At 41.8% G+C, this 22,484-nt stretch overlaps 1 protein-coding gene across 5 annotated transcripts in view; it reads right to left on the bottom strand.

The window, feature by feature from the left end:
- ABCC5 (ATP binding cassette subfamily C member 5) overlaps positions 1 to 22,168 on the bottom strand; it is an 84,993-nt gene extending 62,825 nt beyond the window's left edge. The window contains exons 1-2 of one of the 5 annotated variants that reach the window (XM_014846204.3): positions 21,632 to 22,168; positions 18,372 to 18,555 (exon numbers count right to left, since the gene is read on the bottom strand). In XM_014846204.3, coding sequence (XP_014701690.1) covers positions 18,372 to 18,500 — 129 coding nt within the window. In that variant the 5' untranslated portion in view covers positions 18,501 to 18,555; positions 21,632 to 22,168. Of the gene's footprint in view, positions 1 to 18,371; positions 18,556 to 19,147; positions 19,171 to 19,639; positions 19,760 to 21,631 lie in introns of those variants that run through there. The other 4 variants (XM_014846209.3, XM_070509330.1, XM_070509329.1 and 1 more) reach the window with 4 other exon arrangements.
- Positions 22,169 to 22,484: the final 316 nt, after the last annotated feature.

Below are 22,484 nucleotides of genomic sequence, written 5' to 3'. Positions count from 1 at the left end.
TATAAAGCAGCTTGGCATGACTTATGATTCAAACATTAGTTGTCACAGAAATTTATCACAGTAACATTTTATGTTTCCACTAGCAAAGTATGAGAAATCCAATTTCTCCACATCCTGGTCATCACCTGATATTGTCATTATTTTTTATTTTAGCCACTCAACTAGGTATGGTGTCACGTCTTATCATGATTTTAAATGGTTACTGATGTTGAACATCTTTTCCTGTGCTTATTTGCCACCCATACATCCTTTTTGGTAAAGAGTCTGTTCAAGTCTTTTGCCCATTTTCTAAGTGGATTGTTTTTTTAGTGGTGAGTTTAGAGAGTTCTTTATCTATTATGGATTCAAACTCTTTGTCAGATGATTTGCAAATATTTTCTGTCGTAATAGGGCTATTCACAGAGCAAAAATTTTTAATTTTGATCGTGTTGAATTTATTGATTTTTTTTTTTTTTAGAGATTGTGCTTTTAGCATCATGTCGAAGAACTCTTCTTCTAACTCTAGGTCATGAATATTTTCTCCTATGTTTTCTTCTAAAAGTTCTATAGTTTTAGGGGCCAGCCTCGTGGCACAGCAGTTAAGTTTGCACATTCTGCTTCGGCGGCCCATAGTTCATTGGTTTGTATCCCGGGTGCAGAAATGGCACCGCTTGGCAAGCCATGCTGTGGTAGGCGTCCCACATATAAAGTAGAGGAAGATGGGCACAGATGTTAGCTCAGGGCCAATCTTCCTCAGCAAAAAGAGGAGGATTGGCAGCAGATGTTAGCTCAGGGCTAATCTTCCTCAAAAAAAAAAGTTTTATAGTTTTACATTTAGCTCTATGATTTACCTTGAGTTAAGTTTTGTTTAAGGTGTAAGACTTAGGTAAAGGCTCATTTTTTGCCTACAGATGTCCAGTTGTTCCAACACCATTTGTTGAAGACTATCATCTTCCCATTAAATTGCTTTTGCACCTATGGAAAAAGCAGTTGGCCATACCTGTGTGGGTCGATTTCTGGACTGTATTCCATTGACCTATTTGTCCATCCCTCCACTGATACCGCTAACATGATTACTGCAGCTATGTAGTAAGTCTTAAATAGGGTAGTGTGATATCTTCAACTTTATTCTTCCTTTTGTCTTTCCAGAATAACCAAGTTCAAGAGTTAGGAGAGTTTTATAAACATCTTTTGACATTACAGCATCAGAAAAGGAAAACTTGGGGTCGGCCCCATGGCCGAGTGGTTAAGTTCATGTGCTCAGCTTTGGTGGCCCAGGGTTTCGCCAGTTCGGATCCTGGTCGTGGACAAGGCACCGCTCATCAGGCCATGCTGAGGCGGTGTCCTACATGCCACAGCCAGAAGGGCAACTAAATACAACTAAAATATACAACTATGTACTGGGGGGCTCTCGGGAGAAGAAGAAGAAGAAAAGAAAAAAAAAGGAAGATTGGCAACAGATGGTGGCTCAGGTGCCAATCTTTTAAAAAAAAAAAAAGGAAAGGAAAACTTGGCATGCCATCCATTAGCATTCTTATATGAGAATAACATAGTAGCATTAAGAGGAAACTAAAATCGTCACATCTTCTTTCATTCATTCTTTCAACAAATAATGTACTGAGCACCTATGTGCAAGACTGTTCCAGACGCTGGAATATGAATCAGAATATGCCAATTTCTATGTGTATAGTACACTAATTTCACTTCATCACTAAAACGCCTAGTTATGGTTTTCATCAAAATATATGAACAGAAAAGTGAATGGACTTAACATCAACAACAAAATCCTCTTATTGCAGGAGTTTTGTTCCTTTGATTGTATATAATGATGTCATGTTCCACCATCTCCTGGGTAGTAAGTTACTTCCTGTATGGGAGAATGTCAAACGCAGAGGCTCCTAAAAAGGTCTCAGATGAGTTTACAGGCAAGGTTTCATTCCCCACGGCATCCCGTGACCACTACACCAGCATCATCAAATGCTTGTCACATGACAGAGACTGAGGGCTCTTGTACTGCTTTTGATGCTAGAACAAGACACTCAGTGTAATTTTACCCCAACAAAGATAAACCCCATATAATTTTACCCCAACAAAGATAAACCTCCATAAAAGTGGTTAAACTAGCACCAATCCTCAAATTTTCACATAACAATAAAACATAGAATAGGACTTCCCACAGTACAGGTATTGGAGAAGTCTACATTCTTGATCTAAGAGAATCAAAAGCTGCCACTCTAAGCAACCCGCTTCCCAAGTCATGTCCCATTTTTGCTATTCTTTCCTACATTACTTCCCGAACTGTCAATCTCATCGTATCTTACTCACTGCCTAGGTGAGGACAATGAAATATCTGACGGACATAAGAGGATCTATGCGGGATCCCCTGTTTTGAAGGAAACAATCCTGCTCCATAGCCGCACCAGCTCCTTCAGAAACAGGTCTCTCAAAACAATAAGCAACAGATGCTTAGGTGTTGGCAAGAACTCTTGAATGTTAAAATAACATTATCACGAAAATCAAGAGAAAATCTTCTTACTCCAATAAAACTATTTTCTTTATGGTCTTAAAGTATGAATACCTCCCTAGACAGAATTTTCCCATAGTTGGAGGCCATTGTGAAGTACAGTGATTGTGAATGGATTTCAGAAGACAGACACGGGTTCGCATGCTGATTGTGTCACCAACCAGCATGTTACCTAGCCAGTTTAAGCTTCAATTTACTCATTTTCACAATGGTGCATGCACCCACCACATGGTGCTGAGAAGAATTAATGGGATAATGAAAAGTGCTTAGCAAGTACTGGGCATATAACAAACACTTAATACGTATTAACTATAATACCAATTTATTCATCTGATAAATCTTAAGGCCTATCTCAACTATTTCCTCTTTCTTTTAGCATTCCCTGACTCTTTCAAGATCAGGGAATTTATTTCCTCGTTTCTACGTTTTCCCAGTCCCTGTACCACTGCAGTGGGATGCTTCTGGTGAGAGCTCCTGGAGGGCACGCTGCCTTACTCTTGTTTGCATCCCTGACCCTTAGTGTAGTACAGAGCTAGGCACCTATTATTCAATGTCAACTAAAATATCTTCATGTTGCCTCACAATTTGCAATATGATTTAATGCTGCATGACACACCACTGAAGAATCTTCTTTAGATTTAGATTCCCCACTGATCTGCTTATTATTAATTGTATAATAAACAATTATAGTTTATTTTTCTCTTTCCAATTCATTTAGGATAAATTCCATCAGTGGGATTACAGGAGTAAAGAATGTAACTTCTGGCAATTAGACATCCATCCAGTTTGCTCAATTAACCTTATTATTATAGAATATGTATCCAGTATTATTGCAAAAGAGAACTGCTCTTAGCTTGAGTACTTTCAGTTCTATTTTGTTGACCTGAGGCTGCCGCTATCCTACCCACCCCGGGACTTTAGCAAGGAAAAGAGGAAGCCAGGGCAATCTACCTCTAGCCAGATCTCCTAACTAGTATGTATCTGTAAAGGCAAACTGCTTACTTGAAGATGACAGGAAAATATGGGCAAATTAATTTATAACCAACCAGCACAGCATTTACTATGTGCCAGGCATTGTTTTAAATGCTTTACAACTACGAACTCATTTAATCCTCATAACAATCCTGTGAGGTCGGTACTATTATTTCCCCCATTTCACAGCTGAGGAAACTGAGGCACTCAGGTGGGAAGCAGCGGCAGAGATCTGAATCCAGGCTCCAGAGTTGAGGCTCTTAATCACTATGCTATGTGCCTTTCAAAGAAAAAACAAGCAAATAAGTCACCACTGTACAGAATGACCTCAGATGTACCTTTACAGACAGCTGTCCTCTCTTCCCCAGGGTGAGGATCAGATTAAAATAAACTCTGACTCTCCTAACTAACCTCTTCATAAGCAAATGAGAGATTCCAAACTTAAAGTCACAAGTACATGGTTAGAATAGTAGAACGTAAATAAACTATTTTACTCAATTGCAAATTCGGGTCCTGATTTTTTTCTTTCTTTTTTTGGTAAGGAAGATTGGTCCTGTGCTAACATCTGTGCCAATCTTCCTCTATTCTGTATGTGGGATGCCACCACAGTGTGGCTTGATGAGTAGTATATAGGTCTGTACCTGGGATCCAAACCCGCAAACCCCAGGCTGCCAAAGTGGAACACATAAACTTAACCACTATGCCACCGGGCCAGCCTCCTGATTGTTTTTAAACCAAAGATTAGCAGATGCAAAAGATAGATACATTACAGACTGATATTTAAACATAAAAGTATCTTTATACTTCCCTGCCAGTCACTGCACAGATGTCTCGTACTTCTAACTATTTGGTTGGATGCACGACTTCTCTTCTGCTCCAGGCTTCCTGAGAAAGCTCACCTGGCCAAGCATGCCAGGGAAAAAAGCGTGTCTGTTTAAAGTTTATCCTACCATATTAACATTCTGTAAAGTGAGTTATCAATATTCTAAGGTCGAATGTATTAAAAATGGAAACGAACCAAGAGAGAAGACAATATATTTAAGCTATAAGGGATTACTACAAGACAGTGTAAATAATCTAATGGGGTAGGAAACATGATTCAGTGAACATTGTCGGGACAAATAAATAACAGATTGGAGATGAATGGAGAGCCAGGTTTCACACTGTATGTTAACCCATCTGGGATTAACCCCAAAAAGTTACATAACAATGATGAAACAAACAGAAGAAAGAGAATTAAGTAGCATACTATTTAGCTCAGCTATGGAAGGGAGATAGTCTCCAGCTTCCCTCAAAGCCAGAAACTTATCAAAGGCAAGATGGATGGGTTTCACTACAAAAAGGAAAACTTTCTGCATAACGAAATGAGCATTAAGGGGAAGGAGAACAAAGCTAAAGGAGTGATCAGGTAACTAATAAAATAATATATTTTGAACAGCCAGCCTTTACTGAAAAACATATGTTTTTATCCATCCATCCAATAATACTTAGGGGCCTACTATGCGCCAGGCACTGCTCTAGGTGTCAGGGACACAGGAGTGAACAAGCAGACCCTGTTCCTCAAAGTCACTGCCTTTACGCCAGTTACATTTTAGGATCTATAAAAGATCAAAATCCAGAATAATGTACTAAACTGGTTCAAAAGCTTCTCTCTCTCAGCCTCTAAATTCAATGTCACCAACTGAGAAATATAAATTAAATTTTAAGATACAACTACATATACCTTAAAAATAGAGATATCCAATACGAGAAGGAAGGAAATAGAAGACATATGTCATCTGAACAGTGGACCAATTTTTAATATGCCACTGGCAGGTGCTAAGGAGAGCAAACTGGTTAATATGTAACACTTTACATGCTCTTTATCTCCATAACATTCATGTCTACAGGAAAACTTTTCAAAGAAAACAATAATTTAAATCCAATGGTTTACTGGGAACTAAATGCTTAATACAAGATTAATGGCTACACTACAGTAGATCAGGGGCCAGCCCAGTGGCGTAGTGGCCAAGTTACATGCTCCGCTTCAGCAGCCTGGGATTCACTGGTTCCGATCCTGGGTGTGCTTGTCAAGCCATGCTGTGGCAGGCGTCCCACATATAAAGTGGAGGAAGATGGGCACAGATGTTAGCTCAGGGCCAAACTTACTCAGCAAAAAGAGGAGGATTGGTGGCAGATGTTAGCTCAGGACTAATCTTCTTCTTCAAAAAAAAAATTGGGGCCGGCCCCGTGGCCGAGTGGTTAAGTTCATGTGCTCTGCTGCGGCAACCCAGGGTTTCGCCAGTACGAATCCTGGGCATGGACATGACACCGCTCATCAAGCCATGCTGAGGCGGCATCCCACATGCTACAACTAGAAGGACCCACAACTAAAAATACACAACTATGTACCAGGGGGCTTTGGGGAGAAAAAGGAAAAAGAAAAATAATTAATTACAGTAGATCAACACTCCAGCTCAGTGCTGTCTAACAGAAATATAATGTGAGCCACAAATATAACAAGTCTTTCTAATAGCCAAATTAAAAAAGTAAAAATAGGTGATACTAATTTTAACAATATATTTTTATTAATGCAATATAGACAAAATGCTATCTTTTAAATATGTAATCAATAAAAAATTTGAGATATTTTACATCCTTTTTTGGTACTAAGTCTTTGAAATCCGGTGTGTATCTTCTATAGATAACACATCTCAATTCGGACTGGCCATGTTTCAAATGCTCAATAGCTACATGTGGCTAGTGGCTACAGTACTGGACAGTTTAGCCGAGTAGTCCTCAAGAGAGGGTGATTTGGCTTTCCCAGGGGGCATATGGCAATATTTGGAGACATTTTTGGTTGTCACAACTGTGCATCCAGTGAGTAGAGGCCAGGGATGCTGCTGAACATCCTTCAATGCACAGGACAGCCCCCACAACAAAGAGTGATCCGGCCCCAGAATGTCAGTAGTGCTAAGGTAACCCCACATAGCTAATCAGCTAACATACTTCGTGCTTGATGTACACTGATCTAAGGGAATGTATTTTATGAGGACTATTTGCTGTTTACCTTACGATGCTTTAAATCCTTTATAGAAGTAACTTTCTCAAGCTTCTTCTGAGACAGGATGAGGGCACTCATTTCTCTTTATTTCTCTTAAGGGGCACTGCAGACTGAAAGGCTCCTCATGACCAGATGACTCGGCCACAGAGAGAGGACTCCGCAGCAGCTGATTCATTCCAAAGGGAAAATACTGCTTGACCCGGGAGTAGAGAAAACATTCAACAAGGAAACACGACTGCCATGCATATCCTCCTGAGGACTATGTGGCCAGAAGACACTGAGCATTTTTTTTCCTACCAAGGCTATGACGACGGGGCAGGGTGGGGACACTGGGAAGCTAAATGGGGACAATGAAATTCAGATTCTGCCATGGTTCAAACAAAGGTCAGGGAAACACAGTCACAGAAGTGCCATCTGGTGAGGGAAACGAGGAACGTTCAATCCATAAGCAAACACAGATGCTTGCTCAACAGACTAGCCCCCCTCTGTGCACACTAACACCATCCCCGTGGCTGTGATCGTTAGCGCTCCAAGCACACACGGCATGGCCACCGCTTATCTGGTTCGTCCCATCTCATTTTAACAGGCTGCCAGAGTGGAATGTCTGCTGACAGGGCAACCACAGGCTTTCTCCCTGCAGGGAGGCCCCTGGGACAATATACGAGGGGCCAGAAATCATTGCCCAGGCTGAAAAATCCCTTCCTGACAGCAGGACAACAGCAGGGTAACCTACCCAAGCCTGAGGGCTGAGAACCATCCAAGCTGTTGCTGAATGCAGAGACGGCAGACGGCCACCAGCAATGCACAGGCACCTCTCAGCTTCCAAGGGGGTTAAAGACTGCAATACTCCTGTGTGGCACACCCCACAAAGAAAGCAGTATTGGGGCACAGTCAGAATGGACAGGCCTCAGACCCCACAGCATATTCCTCCTCTCCTTAATTCACAAGATCTTAAACACAGAAAGGGCAGCCTCTTCTTAGAAATCCTTCTGGCCCAAGTTTTAAAGTTTTTCTGACCCACTGCTGCCTTTATGACAAACATCTAGAAAGACAAACTTTTAAGGGGAATTGTCACACAAGGAGATACAGGTTTTAAGAGACTCAACATATTAAATATTAAATTTAAAATAAATTTAGGGGCTGGCCCGGTGGCGCAGTGGTCAAGTTCGCATGTTCTGCTTCAGTAGCCCGTGCTTCGCCGGTTCGGATCCCGGGTGCAGACATGGCACTGCTTGTCAAGCCATGCTGTGGGGTAGGCGTCCCACATATAAAGTAGAGGAAGATGGGCACGGATGTTAGCTCAGGGCCAGTCTTTCTCAGCAAAAAGAGGAGGATTGGCAGCAGTTAGCTCAGGGCTAATCTTCCTCAAAAAAAAAAAATTAATAAAAAAAATTTAAATTTTCTTTTAAATTAAAAAAGAAATTAAAAGCTGATGCCCTCCCAAGACCAGCTGACCTCAGGCTTTCCCTAAGCTAAAGAAAACTACAAAGGACATTTCTCTTCCAATTCTCACCACAGCCTCACTTCATTGGGTTATTCACATGATCTCAAGCACTTCCCTTAAGAACTCCCAAATGGCGGCCGCTTCAATCAGGAAGGATGGCAAAATTCTAGAAGACAACCTTCAAGCGGAGGAAGTGGAATACAGTAGAAAGAGCCTACTATTCAAACTCAGGGCACCTGCTAATCCCAGCCCTCCCACAGAGCAGCTATGAATTAACTATGCATGAGTTCACTCAGCTGCAACTACGCCGGGCTACCCTCATGCTGAGGATCAGTTATTAATACAATTCACATGGGGAAATATATGAACCCAATGCCTGTAACTTACCACCACCACCATGGGAAAACAGGTATTTTTCTGCAGTTCATAATCTACCATTACCCCATAATCAGCAGGATTTTGAGGGCTTTCAGTCGTTTCATAAGCTAAATTCCAAGAAACTTATTCAAAGTTCCTATTACATTGGGTGTGAGATTAACTGTGTTATTACAATGATAAGGTTTCAAAGGATTAAACTGAAAATGAATCACGGGGGAAAAAAGACTCATAGGAAACTCTTGGAGCCCCGCTGGTTAAGGGGATAGAAGAGACTTTATTCCATGAGATCCAGCACTGAGGTTCTCAGTGCTGGGTACATAATAGGATCACCAGGGGAGCCTTGGAACAACACTGATGCCTGAGCCCTACCCCAGAGACTGGTTTAATTGGTCTGGGATAGGGCCCTACATCAATTTTTTTTTTTTTTTTTTAACATTCTTCAAGTGACTTTAATATGCAGCCTGAACTGAGAACCATTAATTTAGATAGTAGAATGCTAGTCTTTTGCTTTGGACAAAGTCTCTTCAAGATTTTCAGGCTTTAGCTTTAAAAACAAAAGCCAAAATATAATCTGTAAATAAAACTTCCTTTAGTGCCTAGTAGCCTGAGTGTGTCCATGTTAAACGCCCAGGATGAGACATTAGCGGTTCCGTCAGGTGACCCTTTTACTGGAACTGCTGACAATGGTGAGAAGCAAACACAAGGTAAAGATTTGGGTAGTTTGGCTCTTTCTCTACTGTGAGGATGCAACATTTAAGAAAACTAAGTGACTGCTCGAAACCGTATCTGCTTTGGTAAACAGAAGTTTTCATTGGATATCTAACAACGGAGTTAAGTTGGTTCTTTGAACAACTAATTCAGAAAATAATCTTAAATAATTAAAACATACAACATTTAATTATCTAAATAGGATAACTCCCTAAAACGGAGGTGGAGAGGGAAGGGATGGACAAGCTTAATTCTGCTAATCAGGGGACTTCCGTGCACCAAATTAACTTCCCATTAGTCTGTAATTTTGATACTGACAGGTTCAACCACCGCAAAGACTTCTGGAGGCCCTGCTTCCCGTTCCTGGCATTGACCTTTTAATTTTTGATCAAGAGGGAGGGGAAGAATGGTGAGACATTAAAGAAAGCATTAGCAAAAGGCCACCTAAAAGCAGAACCAAGATTTCATTAAAAAGTTTTCATTAACCATTTGTAACTTCCAAGTCATATATCTTAACAAAATAAAGACCTAGGTAATTAAAACTGCTCAAAAAAACAGGAAGCTGGTTCGACGACTTTTCTTCCCTTTTGACAGAAAGCGCCTTTCACGCCAACAGGCTATATTTATTTCCCTTAAGCAGCATTTCCTAGGGCGGCAGCAGCCCTGCGGCAGACTGTGTGAAGGAGCTCATGATCACGCAGCAGGCCAACCTCAGGAGACCCACGGCGCTGCAGATTCAGTCGCCATGCACGAAAGCCACTTGGGCTCTGCACCAATAGCAGCGCTGTTGTCATCTCCACCGGAGAGCTCCAGACTGCTATTGGAGACCAACATCTGGCCCCATGCCAGATACCGTATCACACCCGTACTGAGCTTTATAAAGCTTTATGGATGCCTACAGGGAAAAGAAAAAAAAGCAGGCATTCTTACTCATCCTATCACTGACTGTCCAGAAAATCTGCTGAGTCACTGAGTACCAATCAAGAGAAGAATAATGCAGAGACTGCATAATCTCCTTTACCCTGCTCTCCTTCCTAAAAGCAAGTAGACTCATAGGTAATAGTCTTGACTTTGAAAACATAAAGGTGCAAATTCATATACCCTTAGTCCTCAAAGAAAAGCTTTCAAAGTCTCTAAAAGTGTAAAGTACTAGACAAAACTATTTTACGATAACAATAGTTGTCTCTGGGTAGAGGGGTTAAGGGTGATTTATTTTTTTCTATAATCTTCTACAAGTTGCACATTTTCTATAATGAGACCATAATTCTTTCATAATAATTTATCTTAGAATCATATTTCTAGTAAGAGATTAGAGCCAGATCCTTGATCTCTAGGATATAAGTCAGCTCACCAAAATATTTCAATTCACTAATTATGAAAACTCCAACCAAGGTTAAAGGGTCAGGCTAACATGGAACCAAAGGAGACACTACGTGAGGGTCCCTGGACTCTGTGAATACTTGCTTTGCCACCTTTCCTACAGGCAGAATACTCTAAGTTGGTAGAAATAAAATTCCACCAATGGAACACTTGAGAGAAGGGAAAAAAAGAGTGAGCAGCAACAATGGCACATGAACTCTAATCGACTTCTGCTTATTTTCCATTCTTCCTCCTTTCCTAGATTAGACATGCTGGTGGAAAACAAGTCACCCTTGCCTTTGGCTTGAGAGTAATAAGAAAACAACCAAAGACCACAACAAAAAAAAAGCTTATAAAAGCATCAAATAGCTTTGTCTTGCTTTTGCTTAAATTTTAATTTAAAGCAACTAAAATCCAAACTGCTTGGCCTATTACTCAAGAACATAGATTATCTGAAACTCACGGACCTATCCCTCTACCTCTGTGACTTCACTTTATGCTTAAAGCCAATGGGGCCTCATCCTCCCCATCCATAACTCTTTCTGCCAGGCATGTTCTTCATTTTCTCCAAATTCTACCTACCCCTAAGGTTTCCAATCAAATGCTGCCTCTTCCTGACGTCTTCCCTGATCTCAAACAGCAAAGCACTCTGTCTTTCTTATTAATTTCCACAGCACCTAAATTACAGTAATCTGTGTACACACCTATGAGTTTACGTTTCTACTGGAGGGCAGGCCGGCCCAGCATCAATCTATCTTCATCTGCACCACACTACTTTGTTCAGGGTTGTGCATGCATCTGCAGAGTGCTCAAATGTTTGCTAAATTTAAAAAATGAATCAACAGCACAATCTTAACACAAACAAACCAGGGCTCATGGAGTTACGTGATCCACATGTGCATAGATGAATGCAATTTATATGAAAAGGAGCTGTGCCTGGAGCGTCATGCCTCAGACACAGTAACAGCATGATGGAGTGGTCCAGACATAAATCTTCACGTTAGTTGAAACGATGCCAGCCTCACGCCAGCCAAGGTTAATACTTAGGCTCAAAGGACTAATAGTAACAGAAGGCACCCCTATTAACACTTCAAGATTAAAGGAAGTCTGTTAAGCATCAAATTGTGTGTGGCCACAAGCATTACCTTAACTGCCCTAAACAAAGGGTAGATGTGAAAATGCATTATTTTTACTTTATCTCTAAGCAGATATGATACAAATATCTGAAGATGTGACTGATGAGAGCAATTTTCCCAAAGACTATTCCAAAGGAAAGATTTGGTCACCATACTAAGACATGGGCAAACTGTGGACTGTGCCACTTTGCTTACAGCTTCAGAAAAAAAAAAATCACTGGCCTGTTTCAAATCAGGATTTGTTCCTTGGCGCTTTACCTGACCTCAGTTTGACAGTTTCACGCTTCCATGTCAACCGGACCCTATCAAAGGCTAATGGTGGTGAATGAAACCTTGTTTTCCAATGAAGAGCCACAGATGTATCCTTATTTTTTGCTACTTGGAGGTACTATTTTTTTATTTCTGATGGTTATTAGGCATACCTGGCATCTGGGAGGTCCTGTCCCAGATTTCCTCTCTAACAATTAATATAGAAATGATGGTTATGATCATGTGACATGACATTGTAATCTCTACCCAATCAGCTGCTTACATTTTTAAAAACTGTATGCTTATATAGTCGTTCTGCTTCCCAACTACTTAAATTATCTATTTTTATACCATCTCTGAACCGGAAATTTTTTTGTCATCTTGCTGGTTCCCTCTATCAGCAAACTGTTATCATATGAGACAAGTGCAAGATAAATGTATCTAAGAGATTTGGGGTTTTGACAAGCAACATGCAAGAAGATTCTAGATGGCATGTGAACTTTTGAAAACATTTGACAGTTTTGCATCCATTTTAATGTGTGTAAAAAATAGTTTGCATAATCCCATTATTTGCTTAGGTCAAGGCTGAGCAAAAAGGAAAAAAAACAGTAGAGTAAAAGAAATATTTTAAGTAAAAAAAAATTCAGAGGATACAGGATATGGTAAAAATCAGGAAAACAGTACTTAAATTTAAAAGTTTAGGAAACATGAAAGGATAATGAAAATGAAACTCATGCGGACTCCTCAAATTTTATAAAAGCGGTATTAGCCTTCCTGTTTCTTCAAGTTGAGGCTCAGTCACACGAAGGAAACTTGCTGTCTGGTACCTGACTTAATAACTTAGGGGATAAAAGGCACAACAGTGACTCCATTTCCAGTTCTTCCCCTACAGAGGAAGAGCTTGCTGCTGCCACTGCATACCCTAATGTCACTTCTCCCCTAACCCAGTGGACAGGGACGCTGTCCCCAGAAACTTCACAGGACCACATACTAGCTCCCCAGGTTCTCCCCCTTCCTGCTCTGGGAGCCATCATGGGTAAGTTGCTCAACTCAAGGCTTCATCTACACAGACACACTAATGACTCCAACATTTTTTCCCTGTTCTCTTTCTTGCCTATGCTCTAACTATCTGCTGATCATTGTACCTGGATGCACTTCAAATTTAACATGTTCAAAGGCACACTCATTCTTACCTCCCAAATCTTCCCCTTCTCTTCCCATATGTCCATTAATAGTTTTAAATTCTTACCACCAATCCCAGGCACCCCAATGCTTCCCTCCCCTTCCAGAGATGCCCCTAAATCTCTCCCCTCTCCTCCACCCTCACTATTATGCTTGGACACAGACCCCTGGCCTCTCTCACGTGCACTGACACATGTGACTGCTGACTGCTCCCTGTCATTTGTCTCTCTCTCCTAGACAGGTTTTTTCCACATTGCCTCAAAACTAATCTTCCTAAAGTAAAACGCGAGTCTTAAAAATCATGTCTCAGCTCAACATCACTAGCCATTAGGTAACGCAAATTAAAACTACAATGAGGGCCAGCCCTGGTGGCCTAGTGGTTAAGTTTGGCGCACTCCACTTCAGCAGCCTGTGGTGGGTTCCCGGGTGTGGACCTACACCACTCGTCTGTCAGTGGCCATGCTGTGGGGGCAGCTCACATACAAAAAGAGGAAGACTGGCAACAGATGTTAGCTCAGGGAAAATCCTCCTCAGGAGAACAAAAACAAAAACAAACTACAATGAGACATCAGACACACCCATTAGAATGGCTAAAATAAAAATACAGGCATACCTCAGAGATATTACAGGTTTGGTTCCAGACCACCACAACAAAGCAAATATTGCAGTGAAGCAAGTCACGTGAATTTTTTGGCTTCCCAGTGCATATAAAAGTTATATTTATACTATACTGAAGTCTATTAAGTGTGCAATAGTGTTATGTCTAAAAAAACCAATGTACACACCTTAATCAAAAAAAACTCTCTTGCTAAAAAATGCTAACCATCATGAGCCTTTAGTGAATCATAATCTTTTTGCTGGTGGAGGGTCTTGCCTTGATGTTGATGGCTGCTGACTGATAAGGGTGGTAGTGCTGAAGGTTGGGGTGGCTGTGGCAATTTCTTAAAATAAGACAGCAATGAAGTTTGTCGCATCAATTGACTCTCCTGGGGTTTTTTTTGGAGGAAGATTAGCCCTGAGCTAACATCTGCCACCAATCCTCCTCTTTTTGCTGAGGAAGACTGGCCCTGAGCTAACATCTGTGCCCATCTTCCTCTACTTTTTATATGTGGGACAACTGCCACAGCATGGTTTGACAAGCAGTTCATAGGTCGACACCCAGGATCCGAACCGGCGAACCCCGGGCTGCTGAAGCGGAACATGTGAACTTAACTGCTGCGCCAGCAGGCCTGCCCCGATTGACTCTCCTTTCACAAACGATTTCTCTGTAGCATGAGAAGCTGTTTGACAGCATTTTTTACCCACAGAACTTCTTTCAAAATTAGAGTCAATCCTCTCAAACCCTGCTGCTGCTTTATCAATTAAGTTTATACAATATTCTAAAGCCTCTGTCGTCATTTCAACAATCTTCACAGCATCTTCAACAGGAGTAGATTTCACCTCGAGAAACCACTTTCTTTGTTTATCCATAAGAAGCAACTCCCCATCCATTAAAGTTTTATCATGAGATGGCCGCAATTCAGTCACATCTTCAGGCTCCAATTCTAATTCTAGTTCTCTTGCTCTTGCCACCACATCTGCAGTTCCTTCCTCCACTGAAGGCTGGAACCCCTCAAAGTCATCCATGAGGGCTGGAATCAAATTCTTCCAAACGCCTGTTAATGTCATTTTGACCTCTTCCCATGAATCACAAATGTTCTTAATGGCATCTAGAATAGTGAATTCTTTCCAGGTTTTCAATTTACTTTGTCCAGATCCATCAGAGGAATCACCAACTATGGCAGCTATACCCTTACAAAATTTCTTATTTCTTAAATAATAAGACTTGAAAGTTGAAATTATTCCTTGATCCATGGGCTGCAGAATGGATGTTGTGTTAGCAGGCATAAAACAACATTAATCTCATTGTGCATCTCCATCAGAGATCTTGGGTGACCAGGTGCATTGTCAGTGAGCAGTAATATTTTGAAAGAAATATTTTTTTCTGAGCAGTAGGACTCAACACTGGGCTTAAAATATTTGGTGAACCATGTTGTAAACAGATGTGCTGTCATCTAGGCTTTGTTGTTCCCTTTATAGAGCACAGGCAGAGTAGATTTAGCATAATTATTAAGGGCCCTAGGATTTTCAGAATAGTAAATGAGTACTGGCTTCAACTTAAGGTCACCAGCTGCATCAGCCTCTAACAAGAGTTAGCCTGTCCTTTGAAGCTTTGAAGCCAAGCACTGACTTCTCCTCTCTAGCTATGAAAGTCCAATATAAGGCTGTTTCGTCTACATTGAAAATCTGTTGTTTAATGTAGACACCTTCATTAATGATCTTAGCTAGCTCTTCTGGATAACTTGCTGCAGCTTCGACATCAGCCCTTCTGTTTCAGCTTGCACTTTTATGTTACAAAGGTAGCTTCTTTCCTTCAACTTCATGAACCAACAACTGCTGGCTTCAAACTTTTCTTCTGCAGCTTCCTCACCTCTCTCAGCCTTCACAGAATTGAAGAGAGTTAGGGCCTTGCTCTGGATTAGGCTTTGGCTTAAGGGAATGTTGTTGCTGGTTTGATCTTCTATCCAGACCAGTAAAACTTCCTCCATATCAGCAATAAGGCTGTTTGGCTTTCTGATCATTCATGAGTTCACAGGAGTAGCACTTTTAAATTCCTTCAAGAACTTTTCCTTTGCATTCACAACTTGGCTAACTGTTTAGCGCAAGAGGCCTAGCTTTCGGCCTATCTTGGCTTTCGAGATGTCTTCCTCACTAGGCTTAATTATTTCTAGCTTTTGATTTAAAGTGAGAGATGTACAACTCTTCCTTTCACTTGATCACTTAGAGGCCATTGTAGGGTTATTAACTGGCCTAATTTCAATAGTGTTGTGTCTTAGGGAATAGGGAGGCCCGAGGAGAGGGAGAGAGATGGGGGAATGGCTGGTTGGTGGAGCAGTCAGAACACACACAACATTTATTGACTAAGTTTGCCATCTTACATGGGCATGGTTTGTGGCGTCCCAAAACAATTACAATAGTAAGGTCAAAGATCACAGATCACCATAACAAATATAATAATAAGGAAAAAGTTTGAATTGTTGCAAGAATGACCAAAATGTGACACAAAGACACAAAGTGAGCAAATGCTGTTGGAAAAATGGCACCGATGGACTTGCTCGACCCAGGGTTGCCACAAACCTTCAATTTGTAAAAAACGCAATACCTGCAAAGCACCACAAAATGAGGTATGCCTGTAATGATAACACCAAATACCGGCAAGAATGCAGAGAAAGTGGATCACTCATACATTGTTGATGGGAATGTAAAATTGTACAGTCACTCTGGAAAAGAGTATCGAAGTTTCTTATAAAACTAAACATCCACTTACCATATGACACAGCAATTACCCTCCTGGGCATACATCCAGAGAAATGGAAGCTTCTATTTACACAAAATCCTATCCACGAATGTTCAAAGCAGCTTTATTTGTAATAGCTACAAACTAGAAATAACCCAAATGTCCTTCAACAGGTAAATGGTTAAACAAACTATGGTACATTATAACAGAGAACACTACTCACAATAAAAAGGAAAGAACTATTGAAACACACAACAAATTAGATAGATCAAGGGAATTATGCTGAGTGAAAAAAGCCAATCTCAAAAGGTTACATATACATGATCTCATTTATGCAGCATTCTTAAAATGACAAAACTACAGAGATGGATAACAGATTAGTGGTTGCCAGAGACTGGAGGAAAGGGGAAGGCAGGTGGCTGAGGCTATAGAAGAGTAGCCAAGAGATCCTTGTGATGAAGCTGTTTTGTATCTCGACTGTTGTGGTGGTCCTACAAATCTACACATGTGAAAAAACTGCATAAAATACACACAGAAATGACTACATGTAAAACTGGTGAAGTCTTAATAAGGTGGATGGATTGTATCAAGCTCAATCAATATCCTGTTGTGATATTGTACTGTAGTTATGCAAGAAGCTACCATTGGGAGAAGCTAGATAAAGTGTATTGGGATCTCTCTGTATTATTTTTTACAACTGCATGTGGATCTACAGTCATCTCAAAATAAAAAGTTGAAAGAAAAAAAAACCTTTCCCAATAACTCTCAATAGTTCCCCAGCGCCTAGTGTTAAGATTCTTAGCATGGCATGCAGAATTTTCTCTTACACACCCTACGCTCTAGACAACTAATTCTAAGAGCTAACCTTTATTGAGTACAGGCTATGGGGCAGGCACCACTCTAAGCATTTTATACATACTATCTTATTTAATCCTCAATGATCCCATGAGTTAGGTTTACTGTCAATACAATTTTATTCATAAACCACTAAGACACAGATGACATAAGTAGCTTGAAAGCATCCCCATCTGATCCTCCTTCATAGCTCTGCTCCAATATTACCTCTGGAACTTTTTCCAGATTGAAGGGCTACACTAACAGTGTCTAGCACTCAGAATATATTCAACAGATGTTTAATTAACATAAGGTCTTGACAAAAGGATACAAAAAAGTTACAAAACTGGCACCTTAAGGATTTGACCCTGATTACATTGAATCTATGTTTCTCCAAAGTTAAGCCTGAATGGGAAAGCATTCTATAACATTCAGTGGGGACAGAAAACATCCATTAGCGAGAAAATGCTGATTAATAAGACAACAGCTTTCACACACCAAAGAGGGACAAGTAATGTCTGGCTAAAGAAACCAGTGTCACTTGCAAAACCCGTATCTTTCTCAAGTTTTCACATAAAAAATACACGAACACAAACCTCAACTTCCTAAACCCAGTCACCCCCATTCTTCCTTATTTTTGCAATTTAAGAAAAGGTATAATTTTTTTCCTAAGAAGAAAGATATCTCCTCTGGTTTAAAACGTATATTCATTATTTCCCTTGGAAAAAACTAGATTATTATCTAAGAGCTCCTTTACATTCATGGATTTACTTGAAAAACGTACTGGTTATCCCACAACAATCTAGAAGGTTCCAAGTACACTCTGAAATCTGAGCCTCTCCAAAGCAGCCACATTTAAACACAAACAACAGAGGCAGAGGAAAAAACCCATCTGAAGTACAAGAATGAAGTTCAGTTGTTCCTATTGCCCTTGCTCCCTCCCCAGCCCTCTACACCCCCATAAGTTGTCTTCTCTTAGGCCAAGTCTTTTCAGAAAGCACCAAAGGAAGGTACATGGGGCACAGAGGAGAGCACCAGGGAGGAGGCAGGAGGCTGAGAGCTGACCTCTCCTTCTCCTTCATATGTAACCATAAATTCTTAACAGTGACCTAAAGCCAATAAAGAAAAAGAAACTTCTTTTTAATAGTGCATGATATGAAAAAAATAAGGTGTGGTCTAGCACAACAAACAGATAAGAAAAGGGGCTTAGGACAGGAAATACTGACCGGTCGAGTTCTCTTATACTTGGAGTCCTCGCGGTCTCGGTGCTGCCCAGAAGTGTTGGCTCTCTCCCTCTCATTTCTGTAACCAGGACTGGGGATGATGTACTCTTTTCCTATGTCAATATCCTTCATCTTCTCTGAGTGGAGGTGCCAGGGCTCACACGCTCTTGGTTTCACTTGAGGATTTCTGAAATTAAAAATTCATCAAGAACAGATACTTTCTAAATTGTGCTTAATTATATATGAAAGAGCGTTAAAACAAGAAAAATGGGACAAACGCCTTAAAGTTTTCTACTGTTTTATCTATAAAAATAATTCTTCAAAAAATTTTCAAGTACCATTTCATTTTTTAAAGGAAAAAAATTCAGTGTAATTGAATCAAGAATTATTTCCTCCCACCTCTTAGGAAAAATAAAGATTAGAAAACAATTTTAAAGTGGATATCATTTCTCCTACTAAATTTTATGAAATGAAAACTTAGAAAACACTTCTCTACCAATGATATATCCCATCTCTGCATTTTTCTAATGAGGTAATGGGTTAGCTGTCGTTATTTTAAAGCTGCCTGGAGTTACACAGATAAAATGCAAAACAGTATTATACCTTATCTTTAAAAACAAATTACCCTTGGGGTAGTGCAAGTCTTCTAAAATTAGATAGTGGTGATGGTTGCACAACTCTGTGAATATACCAGGGGTGAGTTTCATGGTGTATAAATTATATCTCAACAAAGCTATTATTAAAAAACAAATTCCCCACCCCGTACTACCAAGTCTTACCTAATATCTACTTGAAACTGTTCAAACCCTTTGCTTGCCTGGCTAACTCTAATCCATACGCCATATCCATCATTCTGGTAACTTCTGAAAAAATAAAACACACACACCTCTCTAGAACATTTCCCCAACTCGAACATGCCTCAAAGCTTCCCAGGTGCAAGCTAAGAAAATACCCTTCAGACCAGCCTCACTAGAAATTAAAGAAGTGTAGCTGTGTTGCCTTTTGGATTCCATAAATTCTTAGCTGTCACCGTAACTTCAAAGTACGGCTCTGCAGAGAAAATTTTGACAGCTACCATTTATTTTTTAAGGTATCAGAAAAAAGAAGAACATTGACTAATCCTCTAAATAAAAAGGACTAAATCTCCTCCACAGAGAAATGTGTTTCCAGCACAAAGAAAGCTAGACTTTTTGCCTTTCAGAGGTCCGGTTCAAGCACCCTGAGTTGATAATGTTAAGTTACTTATCTTTAAAAGAAAAAAACAAGGTCACCTTGTCCAATGACAAACTGCACCATACAGAACACCGGCTTACAACCAAGAGCACGGCTCTCACGTCACTGAGACCTCATTAAGCCTAAACTATAAACAGACCTGGCATCTGCCAGTGTCCCCAACGTTAGGATGCAGCTGCAGATCAGCGTAATCCATCTTGTTACAGGGATCACAGAAGTCCAACCTTCCCCTCCAAAGGTTCCCTAGCCTAGCTGATTATTTGGACGTGGAAAAGATTAGTCCTACTTTGCAAAAAGGCAGGAGGAGAGGGAGGGAGTTTGAAAGGGAGGAGGGCAAAGTTACTCATTCACAATACCAAATGCGGTGTCACGAAGAACATAAAGACCATCTCAATTGTCTAACAACTCATGATAACCAAAGTTTCTTTCAAACACTTTATTTCAAGTTATTCTATGTACAAAGGGTGTGGGAAGCAATTTCCCATCACCTCTAACACCCGACTTCTTTAATTTCCTGGGAAAAGAGGCACAGCCGTGAGAGTAGCCAGCCCTTGAGCAGGCACAAAGTTACCACCTCTTGGCCTTGACACTAAGGAGAACTCCATCTTCTGTGTTTCAAGGAAATAAGACAGGGCACCCCACATGGAGGCCAGCCAAGAGCTAGGGAGCCTGACAGATTTTGGAAAGAAACAAGGCCCAAATCTGAAGCAGGCAACTAAGGAAGGATCACCAGGTCAGACTTTTTTTTTATACTATTTGCATTTCCCTATTTTCTTCTGTTCTCAAAGTTGTTCAAAATTCTTTCTAAAACGTTAACTTTATTCAGATATTAAGAGGAAAAACGGGAAGGGATTTTTGTTTATGTTCGAGCCAGAGCTGTGTGACAGCACTAGCAGAATAATCGAAGTGGGAGAATCCCAAAGAAGTGTCCAGACTTGAAGTCAACGGAGTTGAGGCCACTTGGTCAACTGCCTTTTTTATCAACACTCTCCTTGCAGTGACAAAAGTGCACAATGATGCAGGGGAAACTGAATGGGGGGAGGGGGTTGCCTGGAGTACAAGAACCCCAACTAGCCAGACTGGTGTTTCCAAATTGCCTTCATTACAACATTCCTTAGCAGGTTTCCAACACCTCAGGAATCTCATTCCAGGCCCTGAAGGTGCACAAGACCTGAAGCTAAAAAGATAGGTATTTCCCACCCGCCTATAATCCACTTGTTGTGCCTCCAATCTTCTGCACCTTTTCCGTACTCATGCTGGAGACCCCAGTATATAGAAGCGACCCTTCTCCTTCCTTCAGAACCCTCTGAAACTTTGCCAATCATTCTTCTGCTCATCTGCCTCCTACCTCCCCACGTCTGTGCAGAAACCAAACGACCCCTGTGTCATAAATACAAAGTTCATGCAGCTCTGTGTGGTGGAAGTGGAAAGAGCACTGACGGCAGTCAAGAAATAGGGGTTCATTCCAGGTTCTGCCAAGGGTTTGCTGTGCGTGCCTCTGTCACGAACCTCCATTTACCCATTGGCAAAAAACGAGAGGATGACTCCTAAGGTCGCTGGCAGCTCAGAAGCTCTGGCGTGCGGCTTGAGCGCGGGTGCCTCAGGCCACCTCCCCACAACCTTGAGGATGGAGGCTTCTCTCACGCCAGCTTCGCCTGGGATGCCCTGGCCCTAGGGCGTTCCCACGGCCAGCTGGGGCCTGGCGAGGTGATAGCCACCCACACCCACGGGCCGCGGGCGCAGCACCCCCTGGTGGCCGCAGTCGGAATGCAGCCAGCACCCAGACTACTCATCCCACCCTACCTGCCTTCCGACACCAGGGCCTCACCGCGGGCCCTCAGGGGTCGCGTCCCGAGGAGGCGGCGGCGGGAGATTAGAGCGAGGCCAGGCCCCGTTCCTCAGGTCTCCAGCCTCCCCCGAACTGTTCGTATCCCTGATCACAGTCAGCCAGCCCTGGAGGAAACGCACAGGGATGACCCCCGTGACAACCGAGGGAGACGGAAAAGGGTGCTGCCGAAGCCGCTCCTTACCTGTGCCCCAGCTCCAGGACGGCCGCTCCGGCCACTCGACCACGCTCCCGAGCATCAGCCCCAGAGCAAAACAAGCCTTTATAGCGGCATTGGCCGCCACACTGCGCAAGCGTGCTGCACAAAGAATCCCCAAGACTGAAGGGAATTGTAGTCCGCCTTGCAGGAGCCCGAGGCTGGGTACGCAGCAAAGGACTATATTTCCCAGAAGCACCGTAGAAGCCCTGGAGGAGGTGCAGGCTGCTCCTCCTTTCCACCGCGCTCCAGGCTCTGCACCATCCTTCCCAGCGCTTTTGCGAGCCTGTCTGGAATCTTCTCTGAGGCCCTGTGCCCCAGTGGGTGACCAGGAGGGTTGACAGTAGCCCTGTGTCGGTGCGCAGCCCAGTGTTTGTCTGCAGGGCGGTCACGACGGTGCGCGTTCGTTTATGCACCGGACAACGCTGTGAAGGTCATGGTAGCCTCTTGTGTCCTCGCGACCAACCAGCCCCCAATCTGATCTGTGTGGCACTTACCAGCTCACGACTGCTTACTCACGATTCTACCCTGCATTCCTCGCTGGTATCAGTTTTCTCACTTTAATCCCACCCGCCCATCACATAATGTTGTGCTGCCTGCTTTCTAGATAGTCAAATCCCAGGATTACAGGTTTTAGTGGCACGAGCCATAAAATGGTATGCCAACTCATCCCTTTCTTTTTATATATGAAACTGAGGTTCCCAAAGAGATTGATCACTTTCTTTCTCTGTGTTTCATCTGTACTTTCAACACGATCATAACGTAACTACTCGAGTGCCTACCTGCTCCGTAGCTGGTGCCTTACTTACATCTTGTTTCTTTTAATCTCTGTAATCACCCT

Source organism: Equus asinus, chromosome 5, assembly GCF_041296235.1.
Source record: "Equus asinus isolate D_3611 breed Donkey chromosome 5, EquAss-T2T_v2, whole genome shotgun sequence".
Lineage (NCBI taxonomy): Eukaryota > Metazoa > Chordata > Mammalia > Perissodactyla > Equidae > Equus > Equus asinus.
This window is presented reverse-complemented; position numbering and strand designations above follow the sequence as displayed.